This window comes from Mesoplodon mirus, assembly GCF_964341445.2.
Source record: "Mesoplodon mirus genome assembly, chromosome: 3".
Lineage (NCBI taxonomy): Eukaryota > Metazoa > Chordata > Mammalia > Artiodactyla > Ziphiidae > Mesoplodon > Mesoplodon mirus.
In genome coordinates, this window is record NC_138978.1 from 19,318,558 (window position 1) to 19,334,312 (window position 15,755).

At 37.2% G+C, this 15,755-nt stretch overlaps 1 protein-coding gene across 17 annotated transcripts in view; it reads right to left on the bottom strand.

Moving 5' to 3' along the window:
- EIF4G3 (eukaryotic translation initiation factor 4 gamma 3) overlaps positions 1-15,755 on the bottom strand; it is a 397,045-nt gene that overhangs the window by 177,780 nt on the left and 203,510 nt on the right. For 7 of the 17 annotated variants that reach the window (XM_082614842.1, XM_082614845.1, XM_082614849.1 and 4 more), the window contains 3 exons: positions 10,548-10,643; positions 9,027-9,140; positions 5,466-5,498 (listed from right to left, as the gene is read on the bottom strand). In XM_082614842.1, coding sequence (XP_082470968.1) covers positions 5,466-5,498; positions 9,027-9,140; positions 10,548-10,577 — 177 coding nt within the window. In that variant the 5' untranslated portion in view covers positions 10,578-10,643. The remainder of the gene's footprint in view (positions 1-5,465; positions 5,499-9,026; positions 9,141-10,547; positions 10,644-15,755) is intronic. The other 10 variants (XM_082614841.1, XM_082614837.1, XM_082614840.1 and 7 more) reach the window with 3 other exon arrangements.

Below are 15,755 nucleotides of genomic sequence, written 5' to 3' on the forward strand. Positions count from 1 at the left end.
CCTTAGGAAACGTGCTGTTATTATAACACCTCAATATTACATCATTTGTAAGCATATTTTATCCATTTCACAGATAAGAAAGCTGAAGTCCAAGGTTAGTCTGCAGAAAAGGTTAGACTGAATCCCAGTTATGCCAACTCCCAACCTATATTTTCTTCACTGTCTCTGCTGCAATCCTACAACTCCTTGTGAGGAAGGCACCAGATAAAACTGCCCATCACTGGCCTACATCAAGCTCTGAAAAATACAAGAGTTATGGTGATGAGACTGCATAGATGCTTGGCCAGATTTCCTATCCATTAAACTCTGATATGCCAGGTCTGGTCCCAGAGGCAAACCCAAAGCCTTCATCTATTTTATTTTCCACATCTAAGAAAATGTCTAGAGCAATACAAATATTTCTCTACCAAGGACTAGGACTTCAAATGTAACAGCACAACTTGGAGAACAGAAACCTTTAGAGGTCATAATTGGAGGGAGGGGATAAACATAAGCCAGCTGTTTCTTTTTTTAAAATCTTTTTGCAAAAAGTACTACAATAGGAAAACATGCATAGTTTCAATGCTTGCCCCAGGTAACATACTCCTTGATGCCACACACTGTTTTTTTATGAAGCTTATTATTTGTTTAAGCTAAATCCAATTAATTTGAACACTATGTGAACTAAAATCACATACCAACATGCTGCAAAATGTTTTTGTTCCACAAACACTTTAAAATACCAATTCCCTGGTTTTCCTCATAATGTAAAGACAATTCAGCCATAGTATATAACCAACGCTTGTATTTCTTGTGAAATCCAAAAGTAAAATAAGGACAGGAACATAAGTAACTTTAAACCACAATTACACAAACTTCAATGACCAAAGACATGAAGTTAGTAACACAGCCAGATCTACATTATACCAAGTCACTTGTTTTAATTCTGGGTGTACGTTCTGTTCTTTCAGTTTCTAATTACCTTGGGATTTTCAAACATCAGAATAAAAATAGTTGACATATTTCTAAAGCCAAGAGTGTTCTGCATATAAAATAACTTAGGACTACTTTCTTTTACCTTTGAAGAAAACTGTTATTCTAAGCTAAAGCTCTCTTCAGATTATAAAATACAAAAAGAATAGAACATCCTTATTAATCTAAAGAATCCCTGCAAAAGCCAAAAATTAATTGTACCAGGAAGATGATGTGGCTGACATAATACTAATTAGAACATGGTATCCCTGACTTGAGGGACCCAAAAAGATCCCTGGCTGGCCACACATAAAGATCTTCTAAATAAAAGCAGTTCCAAGAAACATATACATCCTATAGCAGTTTCTTGGTTGTATTAAACTAAAAATGTTTACCATCCAAAATCTTGTTATTTGTCTCATTTCAATTCTGATAACTTCATTTTACAAAGAAAAAATATATAGGTTCTAGATTACTAGATTATTAGTTTTCTTTTCCCAAGCAATTACCTTCAAATAGCTCATCTAAATAACTACTGATTTTTTTTTCTTTGCATCGTTTTGCCAACTAAAAATTGGCACTTGCCATCTGCCTCTACAAGGATTAAATCACAAGCTGCTGCAGCCGCTGACCTTCAACACACACTGAAAGGAGTTCAGGGTGGAGATGAGGAATGAGGCGCTCTGTGCTCTGAGAAAAACTGGCAGAACAGGCCTTTAGATAGATATTTTCAGGAGCTGATTTTATGAGCGCAATTCTTGGATCTCCTCGTATCTAGAAAAGCACTAAAATCCTTCACGGTGACGTCTGCTCCTCGTGACTAGCAGTAACCTTCACGAGACTAGCGGCAACCTTCTGCAAAAAATATGTGCTTGATTACACGTACTCCTCCTTCACCAAAATCACATATATAACTGACCTTCCCCCCTCTACCTCTTTGGAGGAGTTTCTCAGAGCTTTCTGAGATGCTGTCTCCCAGGCTATAGTCCTCATTTTGCCCCAAATAAAACTGAACTCACAACGCTCACCTTGTGCATTATATTTAGTCAACAGTTTATAGAACCAATTGTTACTAAACATCCACGAGAAGTTATGTATTTACTATGGGACTTTAGAATCATCAATCATAGGAAACATCATCCAGCATCAAATTATTTTGTAAAAAAAAATAAGATCAAAGCATGAAAGGACATATGATTGGAAAGGCAGTCACTGATGAATAATGTAATAAAGGAGAAATGAGAAATCTATTCACTAATTCTAACTAGTCAAGACTAACTCTAACCCTTGATTTAATTCTTTCTGGCCAAAGCAAACAGCCGAAGATGAAAAAACCATTTGGGCCTTCAACTTTTGAGTCTTAATCACAACAAACTAAAAATATCCCAGGACAAAGATGTTTTCCCTTAAAACATGTATTTTCTGTATACCACTCAACTTTTGTTATCAACTGTATTGCTTTCATTATGCAAGCCTCTATATGTCTTGTTTTGTATTATGAGCATTGAATCCATGCTTCTCCATGAACCTCTTAGGGTTTAGGTCTCTATGTGGCTTAGGTTTGAGGAGAAGATCTCTTAAATACAGACTTCGGCCAGGGATTCTTTTTTTTTTTTTTTTTTTTTTTTTGCGGTACGTGGGCCTCTCACTCTTGTGGCCTCTCCCGTTGCAGAGCACAGGCTCCGGACGCGCAGGCTCAGCAGCCATGGCTCACGGGCCCAGCCGCTCCGCGGCATGCGGGATCTTCCCGGACCGGGGCATGAACCCGTGTCCCCTGCATCGGCAGGCGGACTCTCAACCAATGCGCCACCAGGGAAGCCCAGGCCAGGGATTCTTACATGGGAACTAGTATCACCTCCACAGAGTGTATCTGGAAATGTAGGAAGGTGTATTTTGTTTTGTTTTTTAAATTGTCACTGGGGGAATTCCACTGGCATGTATGGCCCAAAAGTTGCTAAAGCAACTGCAATATACAGGGCAGTTTTTCATAACTGGTTATTCCATCCAAGATGCCAATACCAACTCCACAGTGAAATAAGCCGAACTGGCTCCTACATTCATGGATACAAGACAGCAAACTCTTCCCAACAGTGTACTCCATGCTGTTCCACAACACTGGTTCAACTACATGCTGCTCAGCAGTGTCACTTCAACCACACTCGCCCCTTCTCTATTTCTCCAAGGTAGCTACTGCAGCAGCCTGAGCCAAGGTTATGTATTTCCTTACTCACTTCATTCTGTGAGGTATAAGGAAAAAAATTTTAATTGTATTTAGGAAGGAAGAATACCAGAGTAAAAGTGGCCAGCTACCCGAAGTTTTTGTATCCAAAAGCAATGCTCTGGATTTATGCTGCATCTCAAGAACCCATCTTCAAGAACTAGTGTGGGGGGCTTCCCTGGTGGCGCAGTGGTTGAGAGTCTGCCTGCCGATGCAGGGGACGCAGGTTCGTGCCCCAGTCTGGGAAGATCCCTCATGCCGCAGAGCGGCTGGGCCCGTGAGCCATGGCTGCTGAGCCTGTGCGTCAGGAGCCTGTGCTCCGCAACAGGAGAGGCCACAACAGTGAGAGGCCCGCGCACTGCGATGAAGAGTGGCCCCCGCTTGCTGCAACTAGAGAAAGCCCTCGCAGACCCAACACAGCCAAAAATAAATAAATTTAAATTAAAAAAAAAAAAGGCACAGCTGGTATTCTTAAAAAAAAAAAAAAAAAAGATTTTCCCAAAGATGACAATATATAAAGGCTTAAATACAACATCCCTATCTGAGGACCACTGCAACTGAACCCAAATAATAGAAACAGCCTTATATGAAGGAGCTCAAAAACCTTTTTACCGAATCACTAGTTTCTTTTTACTCTGCTTCTTAAACAGAGACCTTCCAGCTTTCTGTCAGGAGTAACTGGCTTTACCCCTGACTGAAATGTTAACCCTGCCTTTTTTATGGCCCTTGACTAGATCTGTTCCCAAAAAAAGGTATAATCAATCTTTTTACCTAAGAGATTATCTATTTTTTTAATTATTAGTAATCTCATCCCCTAGATTCGTAGTATATGTCACTCTGCTAATCATTTTATTTGTATTATCTCATTTACTCTTCACATTAGTCCTGAGATGGTATTGATACTGTCCCCATTTTACAGATGAGAAAACTGAGGCTGAGAGCAGTAAGTAGATTGCCCAAGAACACCCAGTTAATAAGGGAGAGTTAAATCTAGGTCTAGCTGACATCAAAGTCCAAACTCTTGAAGTATTTTAACAATGCTATCTCTATCAAGTAAAAGATACCCCTGAGTTTTCTTTATCAAATCCAAAGAATTGCCATCCACTTCATATAACCACCTCTGAGTTCTCCTGCTAAATGTCTTTAACACCTCAGAATTTGCTTGGCTTTTACATCGTCCAAATTGGAAAGACTGTATTTTGAGAAGTAGAGCTTTGTATTAAATCACTGCTAGATAATGAAAGGCTTCAATTAAACAATAACCATTTACTCAGTAATAAGAATTCTAAATATGATACCACAGGTAAACGCTGGTAATATTCCTCTCATTTTATCAAACCATACCAAGTTGCATGACAATATTAAAAATAGCCAACACTTACTGGCTGCTTATTTTATGGTAGCTGACTTACATATATTATCTGTGATGTAAAGGGTATTTACCCCATTTTACATATGAGGAAACTGAGGCTCAGAAAAAGAACTGCTTCACTCAGCTGGTAGGTTACACAGTAGACTGGTAATATAAACCCAGATCTATCAGATTTAGAATTTAGTAGGCTCTTTCTACTACGGAATGAGAAAATGTTTCAGAACACTTTGGGGAAAAAACCCTGCAAGTCTTTTTCTTTCTCCCAAACCATCCCTTCTAGTATATTCCTGCTAAATAAACTAGTGTCTGCATAAACATTTTTGAAATTTTAATTTATACAATTACTTCATTTAAAAGAATAGGCTAAAAATATTAAAATTAAATAAGGTATCTATTTTCTATATACCCTAAGAATAAAGATAATTCTATGCAGCAAATGAATGTATATTATTGTTAATGAATCTGTTATTAGGTCTAAGTTAGTAACTGAGATTAAGTGGTTTTAGAAATACTAATGCTATTTTATACACATCAATACAAGTTACATCAGGATGTTAACAGAAAACCCTTAGAATGTTGCCTATTCCATTCAGTTAAATTTAAACTTAATACAGGTATCCACAAAATCTGTAAGGGCTTAATATATCTAAACATTTTCAAGGTCCTCTAAATTCAGAGCAACTATTTTTTGGAAAGTAAAAAAACTCTATTATTTTTAAACTGTGTAATAAACAGAAGGAAATTGGTTTGTTAATAACAAAATGCTGTGAAATACAAAAAGAACTGCATTACCTCAGACCGAAGCTACTCCAGAAAAGACTGGTTTGAGTGGGTCCATGGAATGGCAGCATTCTAAGAGTCAGAAACTACTAAAGCCCCCACCTATTAGTTAAGGGTAATAGTGAAGGGGCAAGGGTACAGTACCTGATGATGGGCAGGTCGAGGCCCCGCTGCAAACTGAGAAAAGGAGGGAAAACAAACACAAAAGGAAAGGCACAAAGAGTCAGAAACACCACAACAAAAACCAAAATGTCACACATTATGCCAAAAGAAATAAAACCCACAAGAAAAAAAAAACACAAACAGTCAAAGCTTTGCTGCAGGACAGTGACAGACAGGTACTGAGAGTCAAGAGGTTAACACCTCTACCAGAAATAGTTTGCCATTTATCAGCTGGGAGAGAAACAGCTAAGCTGTTAGGCACATAAAGGTGCTTCTCTGATAGGAATTTTTTTAAACCCTAAAATAAAGCAAAAGAAAGTTTGAAACACTAAGTGGTTATATTAAGACAAACATATGAAAAGTCAACTATGCTTATGCAACTGATATAACTAGAGGGAATGAGAAATGCTTTTACATTACAAGAAATAGCCAGGAGGTAATTATAATGTCCAGTAGGAAATAAAGAATGTAATAGGATGGATTTCAAATTTACTTAAGTTAAATGGATATCTCACACATGAAATGGAAATTTCAGTATCTTCCTTTGTTTCTTGGAGTTAAAGATTAAAATTTATCTATTATAAATATATAAGCATATATAAATATGTATAAAATATATTTGTGATATATAAATATATGTAAATATATAAATAATTATATATATTTAAATTCAATTAACTAGTAATGTTTAATACCAGGCATATGAAAGCAAACAGTAGTAAAGAACATCATTCTGTAACATGAGTAATCAAAGCGGTACTATTATAAGCTCAAGAAGAAAAAAAGAGTAAAAGTCAAATCTCTCAATTACTATTTATACACAACAGCACAAGACTGTATACATGTACCTACTGCTATCTGATATTGAGAATAAAAGCCAAAGAAAACCTAACTTCTTAGTTAAATCATAGAGTACTTGAAAGCGGATAATACATATTCCAACTCTTACTTTCACTAACTTAGAATGGAAGAAAAAGCTTTTTCACCCATCAAATTTTAAATACAAAATCCCTAAGATCAAATAATTCTTCATCATAGCAAAATTGGGCTTCCAAAGTGATTTTACTAAAAAGAACAAAGGAATTATTTGGGCACGTAGAGTCATGTACTGGCTACCTACACATTAACTACTGAAACGTTAACCACCCTCTTTAACAATTAACAGAAAATATTTAGTAAGCAGTTTTGAATGAAAACCTTACAAGGATTTTACTTAAAACATTAAAAAAGCTAAAATACATATTTTCCTTCAGTTGTTTGAGCCTTCCTTCCGTTAGCTCATTATAATGGGTAAACCAGACTGAAGATGAACTAAGAAACAAACCCTCATACTCAGAATTTAAGTTACCCACAATAGCATATGCAAGAGATTTGGAATTATTTCCTCCACTGCCATTACTTAATATAAAAAATTTTCAAGAAATTGCAGTGGGTCACAAGCCACAATGTAGGAGATGACTGAAGACAGCCCTATCAAGAATTTACCTTAGAAGCTAAAATGTATACCTATTATTCAAGTAATGAAAAGTACCTTAACATATTTTGAAGTTATTCAGTACAATTTAATGAGCTCTCCATGACCTGTACGATTAAAGTGTGTTAGCCAGCCATTATATCTGCTAACAACCATCGTAAAATAGTTTTTCAGAATGATGATAATGGCAGCTACAGTTCTTGCAGAACATTTTCTCTTCAAAGAAACTGATGTCTTATATTTTCAGTTTTCCAACTATGAAAAGAACACAGATCAAACCTCTACCATGGACATCAAGCTTCAAGAATAGGTTAATACCACCCAGGTGGTATTAAAGTGTGTGTGGGGGGGTAGAAGTGAGATGTTTCTTCATGACACTTTTGAAGGAAATGGGAGAGAAGGGCCACGTTAAAAAATTAACCTTAGTACAGTAGTACCTGTCTTATCACTGTTCCACAGAAAGGCCCCATTTCTAAGGCTCTAAAATAAAAGTTGAAACTATATATTTGGAATGTTCCAGTCAAAAGAGAATTTTCTATGAGCAAGAGGACTACCTTACAAAATTACACATATATTAAAAAAAAAGTTAGTGGGAAAGTATCCTAGTCTATTTTGCACTAGTCACCATTGGCTATTGAGTTTTTCATTTGTAATGACAATAGTCTTAATCCTATGGGTAACTGTAAGCAACAGAACAAACTGTAGTCGCTGCTGGCTCATATTAAAAATAGAAACTTTTGTTTCTTTTTCCTTTTTTTTTTTTTAAAGAGGGGTCTTTAAGATGGTGAGGACTGTAGATATTAAGGAAAGCAATCTTCTGTGAACTTGGATCCAACGTTAATGCCACCCACTCAACCACCCACCCACTCACTCACTCTTCTGTGCACAGTTGGTAACTGAGCATGGCCAACATATATTGATATAATTTTGGCACTTAGCACCACAGAATATAAAAATAACCAACGGTTACAGGTTACTGCAAAAGCCAAACTGTCCCCCTCTCCCGATTAAGCATTCAATAGTTTCACTATTTTGGAAGCTATTAAAAAAAAATTACAGTTTAAAGAGTTCCAATACAACCAGAAAATGGAACATATAGGTAGCTTATCACTATTTTTTTTACTTTTAAGCAAGACTTTCAACAATATAAATTTAACTAAGATACTAAGTATCGAGTAGAAATACAGGCACAAAGATCACCTCAAGGAGGGAAAGGGGCCACTTGAAGCCAGTTGGATTGCAAAGGCAGCTGTCCAGGGAAGAACAGAGAAGCCTAAACTGTGCAATTGCCAATGGCCCATTAATGCAGAAATAGAACGGAGTAAGCTTTAGCTGCTCTACAAAGCCATGGGAAGAGTCCCTTCCTTAGTGCAACAGCTTACCTCTCCTCACCAGTTGGGATAGCTGTGGGATGGATGAGACTAGACTATGGCAACTTGGGATGTCAGAAGAAATGCAATCCTTCCAAATTCCAAACCCAACTTCACCCTCCCAGCACCAACACAAATGAAGCAAAGAAAACTGGACCCAAAACAACAAGCAAGAGTAGTGTCGGGTCTGCTAGTCTTGCACTTGTTTTGGGGCATGTAATGGAATGTTATGTGTGTGGTTTTTAGTAATGGGGGTGGTAATGGTCACTAGCAGAGCAGATGGTAAAAATTGCATAGAGGATAGTGTCTGAAGAGTTTATGACCACAGAAAAATGGCTGACAACTATAGACAGTTTTCCCCTTGATATTCAATTATAAAATGGAAAGAGGGAAAAAGAAGCCTTGAAATTTATCTTTTAAAATCAAATTCATCTGAAAGGGATATCCCTCTTCAAGTTTAAAATAAAGAAGAATCTAAACCCCAAATTACTCCTGTCTAATTCCCAATAGAGAAGACCCACCCAATTTGTTATTCTTTTCCCCAGTATGCCTGGCAAAAACTGCCATGCTAGGTTAGACTTTCAGAGAGGAAGCAATAAGTGCATTTGTGTTCATCAGCCAATAAATGGATGTGGTCAAAAATAATGAGTGCCAGAGGCACCACTGCCTGCAAGAAGTACAGTTTGTTATATTGCTTACAATGCAGTATTTTATCCAGCCTCTTCCAGCCAAGGACCTGTAAACGGGAGTCTGTTCCAAAACCTTCCTCCTCTTCCAGTTTTCTGTGCAATGTATTGGCACTGTTCTGCTGGGCTGTCAAAAAAACTGGTTTAGAGATGCAGCTCTTCAGTCAGGTTTTGCGCCAGTTCTAACCATGTAAATTTAATTCTTTCTTTTTTTTTTTCCCCAATAATTATAAAAGGGGTAGAGGGGTAAAAAGGGCCATAGAATCCTTTGCAATAAGAGCTTACCACAACGTTCCATGTTTAATGATTAGAACCGGGGCCTATCTAAATTAATCTGGTGAGATCTCAGGCCCATTCCAAGTAGTCAAGTGTCCACATTCCCAAACCACTCTCAGAACAAAACTTGCATCAGACATCTTGTTGACCATTTCGGCAAAAAAACCCAAAAAACAAACAAAAAAACCCAGACAAACAAATGGGCAACTAGGCCAAAGTCCCACCTCCTTAGAATGGTTCCACCCCCTGGGAAGAACCAGGATCTAAGAACAGGTATTGGAGAAGAGGGCAATAGGGAAAAGGAATGTAGGAGGAGGATAAGAAAGAGATTACATTTTGGTGAAGTCTGTGATCTCCTAGTTCTTTGAGCAATTCTATCACATATTTCAATATTCCTAAATTCATGCATAAAGCCAAATGAACAGGAGCTAATGCAATGAAATATTCCTGTACTACAGGCAAAAAAGCAAAGGTGGAGAACCAAAAGAAGATCCCTGTATTCTGAGGAAAACACAGAGCTGAGATACAAGTAGGGGTGTGAGAGACAATGTGAGATGTTACAGAAGCACCTTCTAGCAAAAACTAATCATGCAGGGCAGGAAACAACATTCTAAGGAATGGACAGCTGAAGCCACTGTACACTTTTGTGAAACAGAAGGATGAACCTTGAGTAAATTCTCAGTCTTTGCAATACTTATTGCAATCCATGTAAAAGATGAGCAAAGAGGATGATAGCATTTACACTTGTATGACAATTTATTTACCGTCTGAAGAAATAAATACACTATGGGTGTAAGTCATGCATATGTCCACACAGTCAAATAGTTAGAACTGATCTAGTAACAATGATTCAGAAGTCATACTTCCCAAAGCACTGGAATTTCAGAGTCCAATTAATGAAATTTAATTTACTTTCAAAATCATGCTTTATACTTCTCCTGAATTTTGAACAGTACAAATAACAAATTAAGAGCTGAGATGAAGTGAACTTGAATGCAACCAGAACTTGCATGACACAGAAAAGTAAAAGAAGATAAAAAGCTCCATTTCTTCTTGTTCTTAATAAATTCAAATTATTCCTACAGGAAAGGTCTGAAAATGCAATGCTATCCAATAATAATAGTAATAATAATTTTAAAAATTATTTGGGTAAAAATTTTCCAAAATCGAGTAAAAATATTAGCCAAAAGAACCTAAGCTACTACAAACACAAACTTAGGTGGAGAATATTATCTAGAACAAGTTTCTGCTTACTTACCGGAGAACGGGTCTGAGGTTGTGAATTCATTGTCTGAGGAGCTTGAGGGTATACCAACGTGGTTGGACCTGCATTCTGTCCAGAGGGATAAGGGGTCTGTCAAAGAATGGTAAGAACAATATCATAACGTGAGTAAATACAGCATAGTAACTCAAATTCAAAGAGTTTAAAAGTTTAGGAAAGTGTTTATTAATATGGTTTACAGCTCTACTTTTAAAAACTTATCTTTATCACAATATCCAGCAATTCAGAATCAGTGCAGCTTTTTTAGAAGTTTTCTTAAATCTCCTGATGAGAAGCAATTTCATCACACTACTCAGAATGGTGAGCAATTTAAAACTTATGAATAATTTATTTCTTGAAGTTTCCATGTAGTATTTTCAGACTGTGGTTGACTGCCATTAACTGAAACCTCACAAAGTGAAATTGCAGATAAGGGGGGAATACTGTACTTTATTCTCAACAGTTAGTTGGTGGTATACTGAAGCATAAACTTGTGGCTGTCAAGATAATACATACAGCACTGAGATGTACCCCTTATGAAGACACAGAGAAATCTCTTTCTACACTTCAAAAAGTTACATAAGAACTTAGCCCTCTCATAACTATTGTATTACAGAAAGGAACAGCAGCCAATTTTTTTCACAGAAGACGCTGAAAATGTGCATGCTGGCCATATTTGATCTTATTCAAACTTTTCACCAATATCTTCAACACTAGAGCCATATAAGTAAACACACAACTAACTGCAAAAGAAGTATGTGAATTAACATTCAGGCTCAAGTTCTTTCATTCAGTAATACCACCCTTACTGTCCACACATAGCTGGTGCTCTATCAATACTGAAACTCTATCATTGCTCTCAAAATGAATATTAATAAAACAAAGAATTTATTTTCCTTTAGCTTGGAATTACTCTTTTAAACAGACAAAAAATAATCAAGTCCTTCTCATATTTAAATTGTATGTATGCGAAGAGCTGATGCATACTCTGTACACAAGCAGTTTCACCTGAATGCAAGGCATAACACCTGATGGCTGCCACACATGGATGCGATTCCTCTCTCACAGCGTATGCCACTGTGCCATTAGCAATATAGAGATATATGTTTGTTGTTGTTGTTCTTGTTAATGGGCTCGGGTCCCCTTTATTTTTGATTTTATTTTTTTAATTTTTGGCTGCCTTGGGTCTTCCTTACTGCGCGCGGGCTTTCTGTAGTTGCGGCGAGAGGAAGCTACTCCTCGTTGCAGTGCGCCGGCTTCTCATTGAGGTGGCTTCTCTCGTTGCGGAGCACAGGCTCTAGGCGCGTGGGCTTCAGCAGTTGCAGCACGTGGGCTCGGTAGTTGTGGCACGCTGGCCCTAGGACACGCGGGCTTCAGTAGTCGTGGCGTGTGGGCTCTAGAGCACAGGCTCAGTAGTTGTGGTGCACGGGCTTAACTGCTCTGCAGCATGAGGGAATCTTTCCGGATCAGGGATTGAATCCGTGTCCCCTGCATTGGCAGGCTGATTCTTAGCCACTGTGCCACCAGGGAAGTCTCCCATTTGCAATATGTTAATAGGTGCATTGATAAAGAAATTTTGCCAATAGCTCGCTCAGCTTTCTTGCAGAGAATTTGTCCATTCTTTGTGAATGGTTTTAGAAATTTCAAGGAATGATTTTGACTTGTACCTGTTGTTGAGGCAGGGAGTACAACCATGAATGATGCCTCTATGCTTTTCCTCTCTTCTCTGCATTTAATGATATGATTAACCAAGTTTATTGATTAAATTATTCTCAAGTAACTTCTTCAATATACTATTACACTTTGTTGAAAAACATTGCAAAAGCCTGAATGGGAACATTCTATGAACATGTTTCACAACATCAGATGTACAGAGAACCAGGGATAGACAGTCATTTTGATAGTCTTCATACATTTTGTTTGTACTTTCCTTTTCAAATACCTTCAAAGTTATCACAAAGATTTACTTCTCCAAGACTATATACATGAATGCTTTATATTTAAATGGCAATCCAGTTCACTGTACAAGTTTACAAGTTGAGACATGTTCTCATTTTCATCATTACTTTCAAGTTTCAATGAACTCTCTTAAGTCACTGACTTTTTTTATTAACTGGAGGTAACAACAAAAACTAGCAAATGGTGGTAATTGACTATCCATTAACGGAATGCCAGTGAAAGAAGACAAGCCAATCAAAACACACTTTGTACTGCATACATAACCTTTAAGTCCATAATAACTATTTAAAAAACAGTGATTGTGACAATTAAAGATAGAAATCTGAGGGTGAATTCCATTACAACACAGAACACACTAACAGAAACTTAGGTCCAGATGCTGACGGTTTTCAAAATAAGGATATGTGGAAAAATTAATAAGATTTTCAATTTTCAAAATAGAAGGGAATTAAGCAAACAAAAGTAATTATAGCATTTAGACAGCTCTTAATGTGTTTCAGAAACCATTCTAAGCACTTCACATGACACAGAGATGAAAGGTTATTTCTCTTAAAACACTCACTTCCCCTTAAATAAATACTGCCGTAAAGACTAAATTCAATATTGTGCACGTGTGCGGACACACATAAATCTGATTTAAAAATTATGTAGCCATAGCCTTTCAAAGAGCCTTTCAAAGGTGATACTTACCAAATTTTAAATAAGCTTATCCTTTTACTCCACAATTCCGTTTCAAGAAATTGACCCTAAAGATAAATTCATAATGGCAAAAAATAAAGAAGCACTTCGTATTTCCATTTATAAGAGAGAGGTTAAAGTAAGCTATATTCAGTCAAAGAGAGAACGTAGTGTAATCTTTGAGCTAAGAAAGAATAAGGTAAATCTACATACACTGTCATGGAAAGATATCTATAATATTAAGTGACATAAGCAAATCACAGAATTAGTAAGAATAAAAATCCTATTTGTGTAGTGCTTTTTGATATATGCTAATAGTATACTCAAAGATGTCTTGGGAAGACATATAGCAAACTTAAAACTGCTACTTCGCAGAAATAGAATTGAAAGGGGGATATAGGATACAACTTGTAGGTTTTATTTTATATACTCTGTATTAAGGGCACACCTCATTTTATTGTGCTACGTGTTACTGTACTTCACAGATACTTTGATTTTTACAAATTGAAGGTTTGCAGGAACGCTGCATCAAGCATGTCTTTTTTTAAAGTATAGTTGATTTACAATGTTGTATTAGTTTCAGGTGTAGAGCAAACTGATTCAGTTATATGTATTTACATATATTCTTTTTCAGGTTCTTTTCCATTATAGGTTATTACAAGGTATTGAATATAGTTCCCTGCACTATATAAGCATGATTATCAACTCTATTTTCCCAGTAACACGTGCTCACTTCATGTCTCTGTGTCACACTTTGGTAATTCTTGCAATATTTTAAACTTTTTCATTATTATTATTATATTTGCTATGGTGACCTGTGATCAGTGATCTTTGATGTTACTATTATAATTGTTTTGGGGCACCATGAACTGCACCCATATAAGTCGGTGAACTTAATCCATAAATGCTGTATGTATTCTGACTGCTCCACTGACAAGCTGTTCCCCATCTTTCTCACTCTCCTCGGGCCTCCCTATTCCCTGAGACACAACAGTATTGAAATTAGGCCAATTAATAACCCTGCGTTGGCCTCCAAGTGTTCAAGTGAAAGAAGAGTCCCATGTCTCTCACTTTAAATCAAAAACTAGAAATGATTAAGCTTAGTGAGGAAAGCATGTCGAAAGCTGAGATGGGCAGAAAGATAGGCCTCTTGCGCCAGACAGTTAGCCAAGTTGTGAATGCAAAGGAAAAGTTACTTCCTGAACGAAATTAAAACTGCTACTGCAGTGGACACACGAATGCTAAGAAAACAAAACAGCCTTATTGTTGATATGGAGAAAATTTTAGTGGTCTGGAGAGATCAAACCGGCAGCAACATTCCTTTAAGCCAAAACCTAACACAGAGCAAGGTCCTAACTCTCTTTGGTTCTGAAGGCTGAGAGAAGTGAAGAATTTGCAGGAAGAAAGTTTAACACTAGCAGAGGTGGTTGGTTCATGAGGTTTTAGGAAAGAGGCTTGTATTTGTATGTCTCCATAACATACAAATACAAGGTGAAGCCACAAGTGCTGATGTTGAAGCTGCAGCAAGTTACCCATAATATCTAGCTAAGGTAAGGAATGAAGGTGGCTACACTAAACTACAGATTTTCAGTGTAGATGAAACAGCCTTCCATTTAAGAAGATGCCATCTAGGACTTTCATAGCTGAGAGGAGAAGTCAATGTCTGGCTTCAAAGCTTCAAAAGACTGGCTGACTCTCTTGCTAGGGGCTAATGCATCTGGTGACTTTTAGCTGAAGTCCGTGTTCATTTATCATTCCGAAAATCCTAGGGCCCTTAAGAATTCTGCTAAATCGTCTGCCTGCGTTCTATACATGGAACAACAAAGCCTGGATGACAACACATCTGTTGACAGCATGGTTTACTGAATATTTTAAGCCCACTGTTGAGACCTACTGCTCAGAAAAAATGATGCCTTTCAAAATATTACTGCTCGTTGACAATGCACCTGGTCACCCAAGGGCTCTGAAGGAGATGTACGAGATTAATGATGTTTTCCTGCCTGCTCACACAACATCCATTCTGCAGCCCATGAATCAAGGAGTAATTTCAACTTTCAGGTCTTATTATTTAATGAATACACTTCATAAGACTATTTAGCTGCCATAGATAGTGATTCCTCTGATGGATCTGGGCAAAGTAAATTGAAAACCTTCTGGAAAGGATTCACCATTCTGGATGTCATGAAGAACATTCGTGATTCAAGAGAAGAGGTCAACATGTCAACAGTAACAGGAGTTTGGAAGAAGTTGATTCCAACCCCCGCGGGGTTCAAGACTTCAATGGAGGAGTCACTGTAGATGTGGTAGAAACAGTAAGAGAACTAGAATTAGAAGTGGAGCCTGAAAATGTAACTGAATTGCTGCAATCTCATAATAAAACTCTGTGACAGATGAGGAGTTGCTTCTTATGGATGAGCAAAGAAAGGGTTTCTTGAGATGGATGGACTCTAATCCTGGTGAAGATCTGTGAAGACTACTGAAATGACAGCAGAGGATTCGGAATATTACATAAATTTAGCTGATAAAGCAGTGGCAGGTTTTCAGAGGACATCGGTTTTTTGTTTTTGT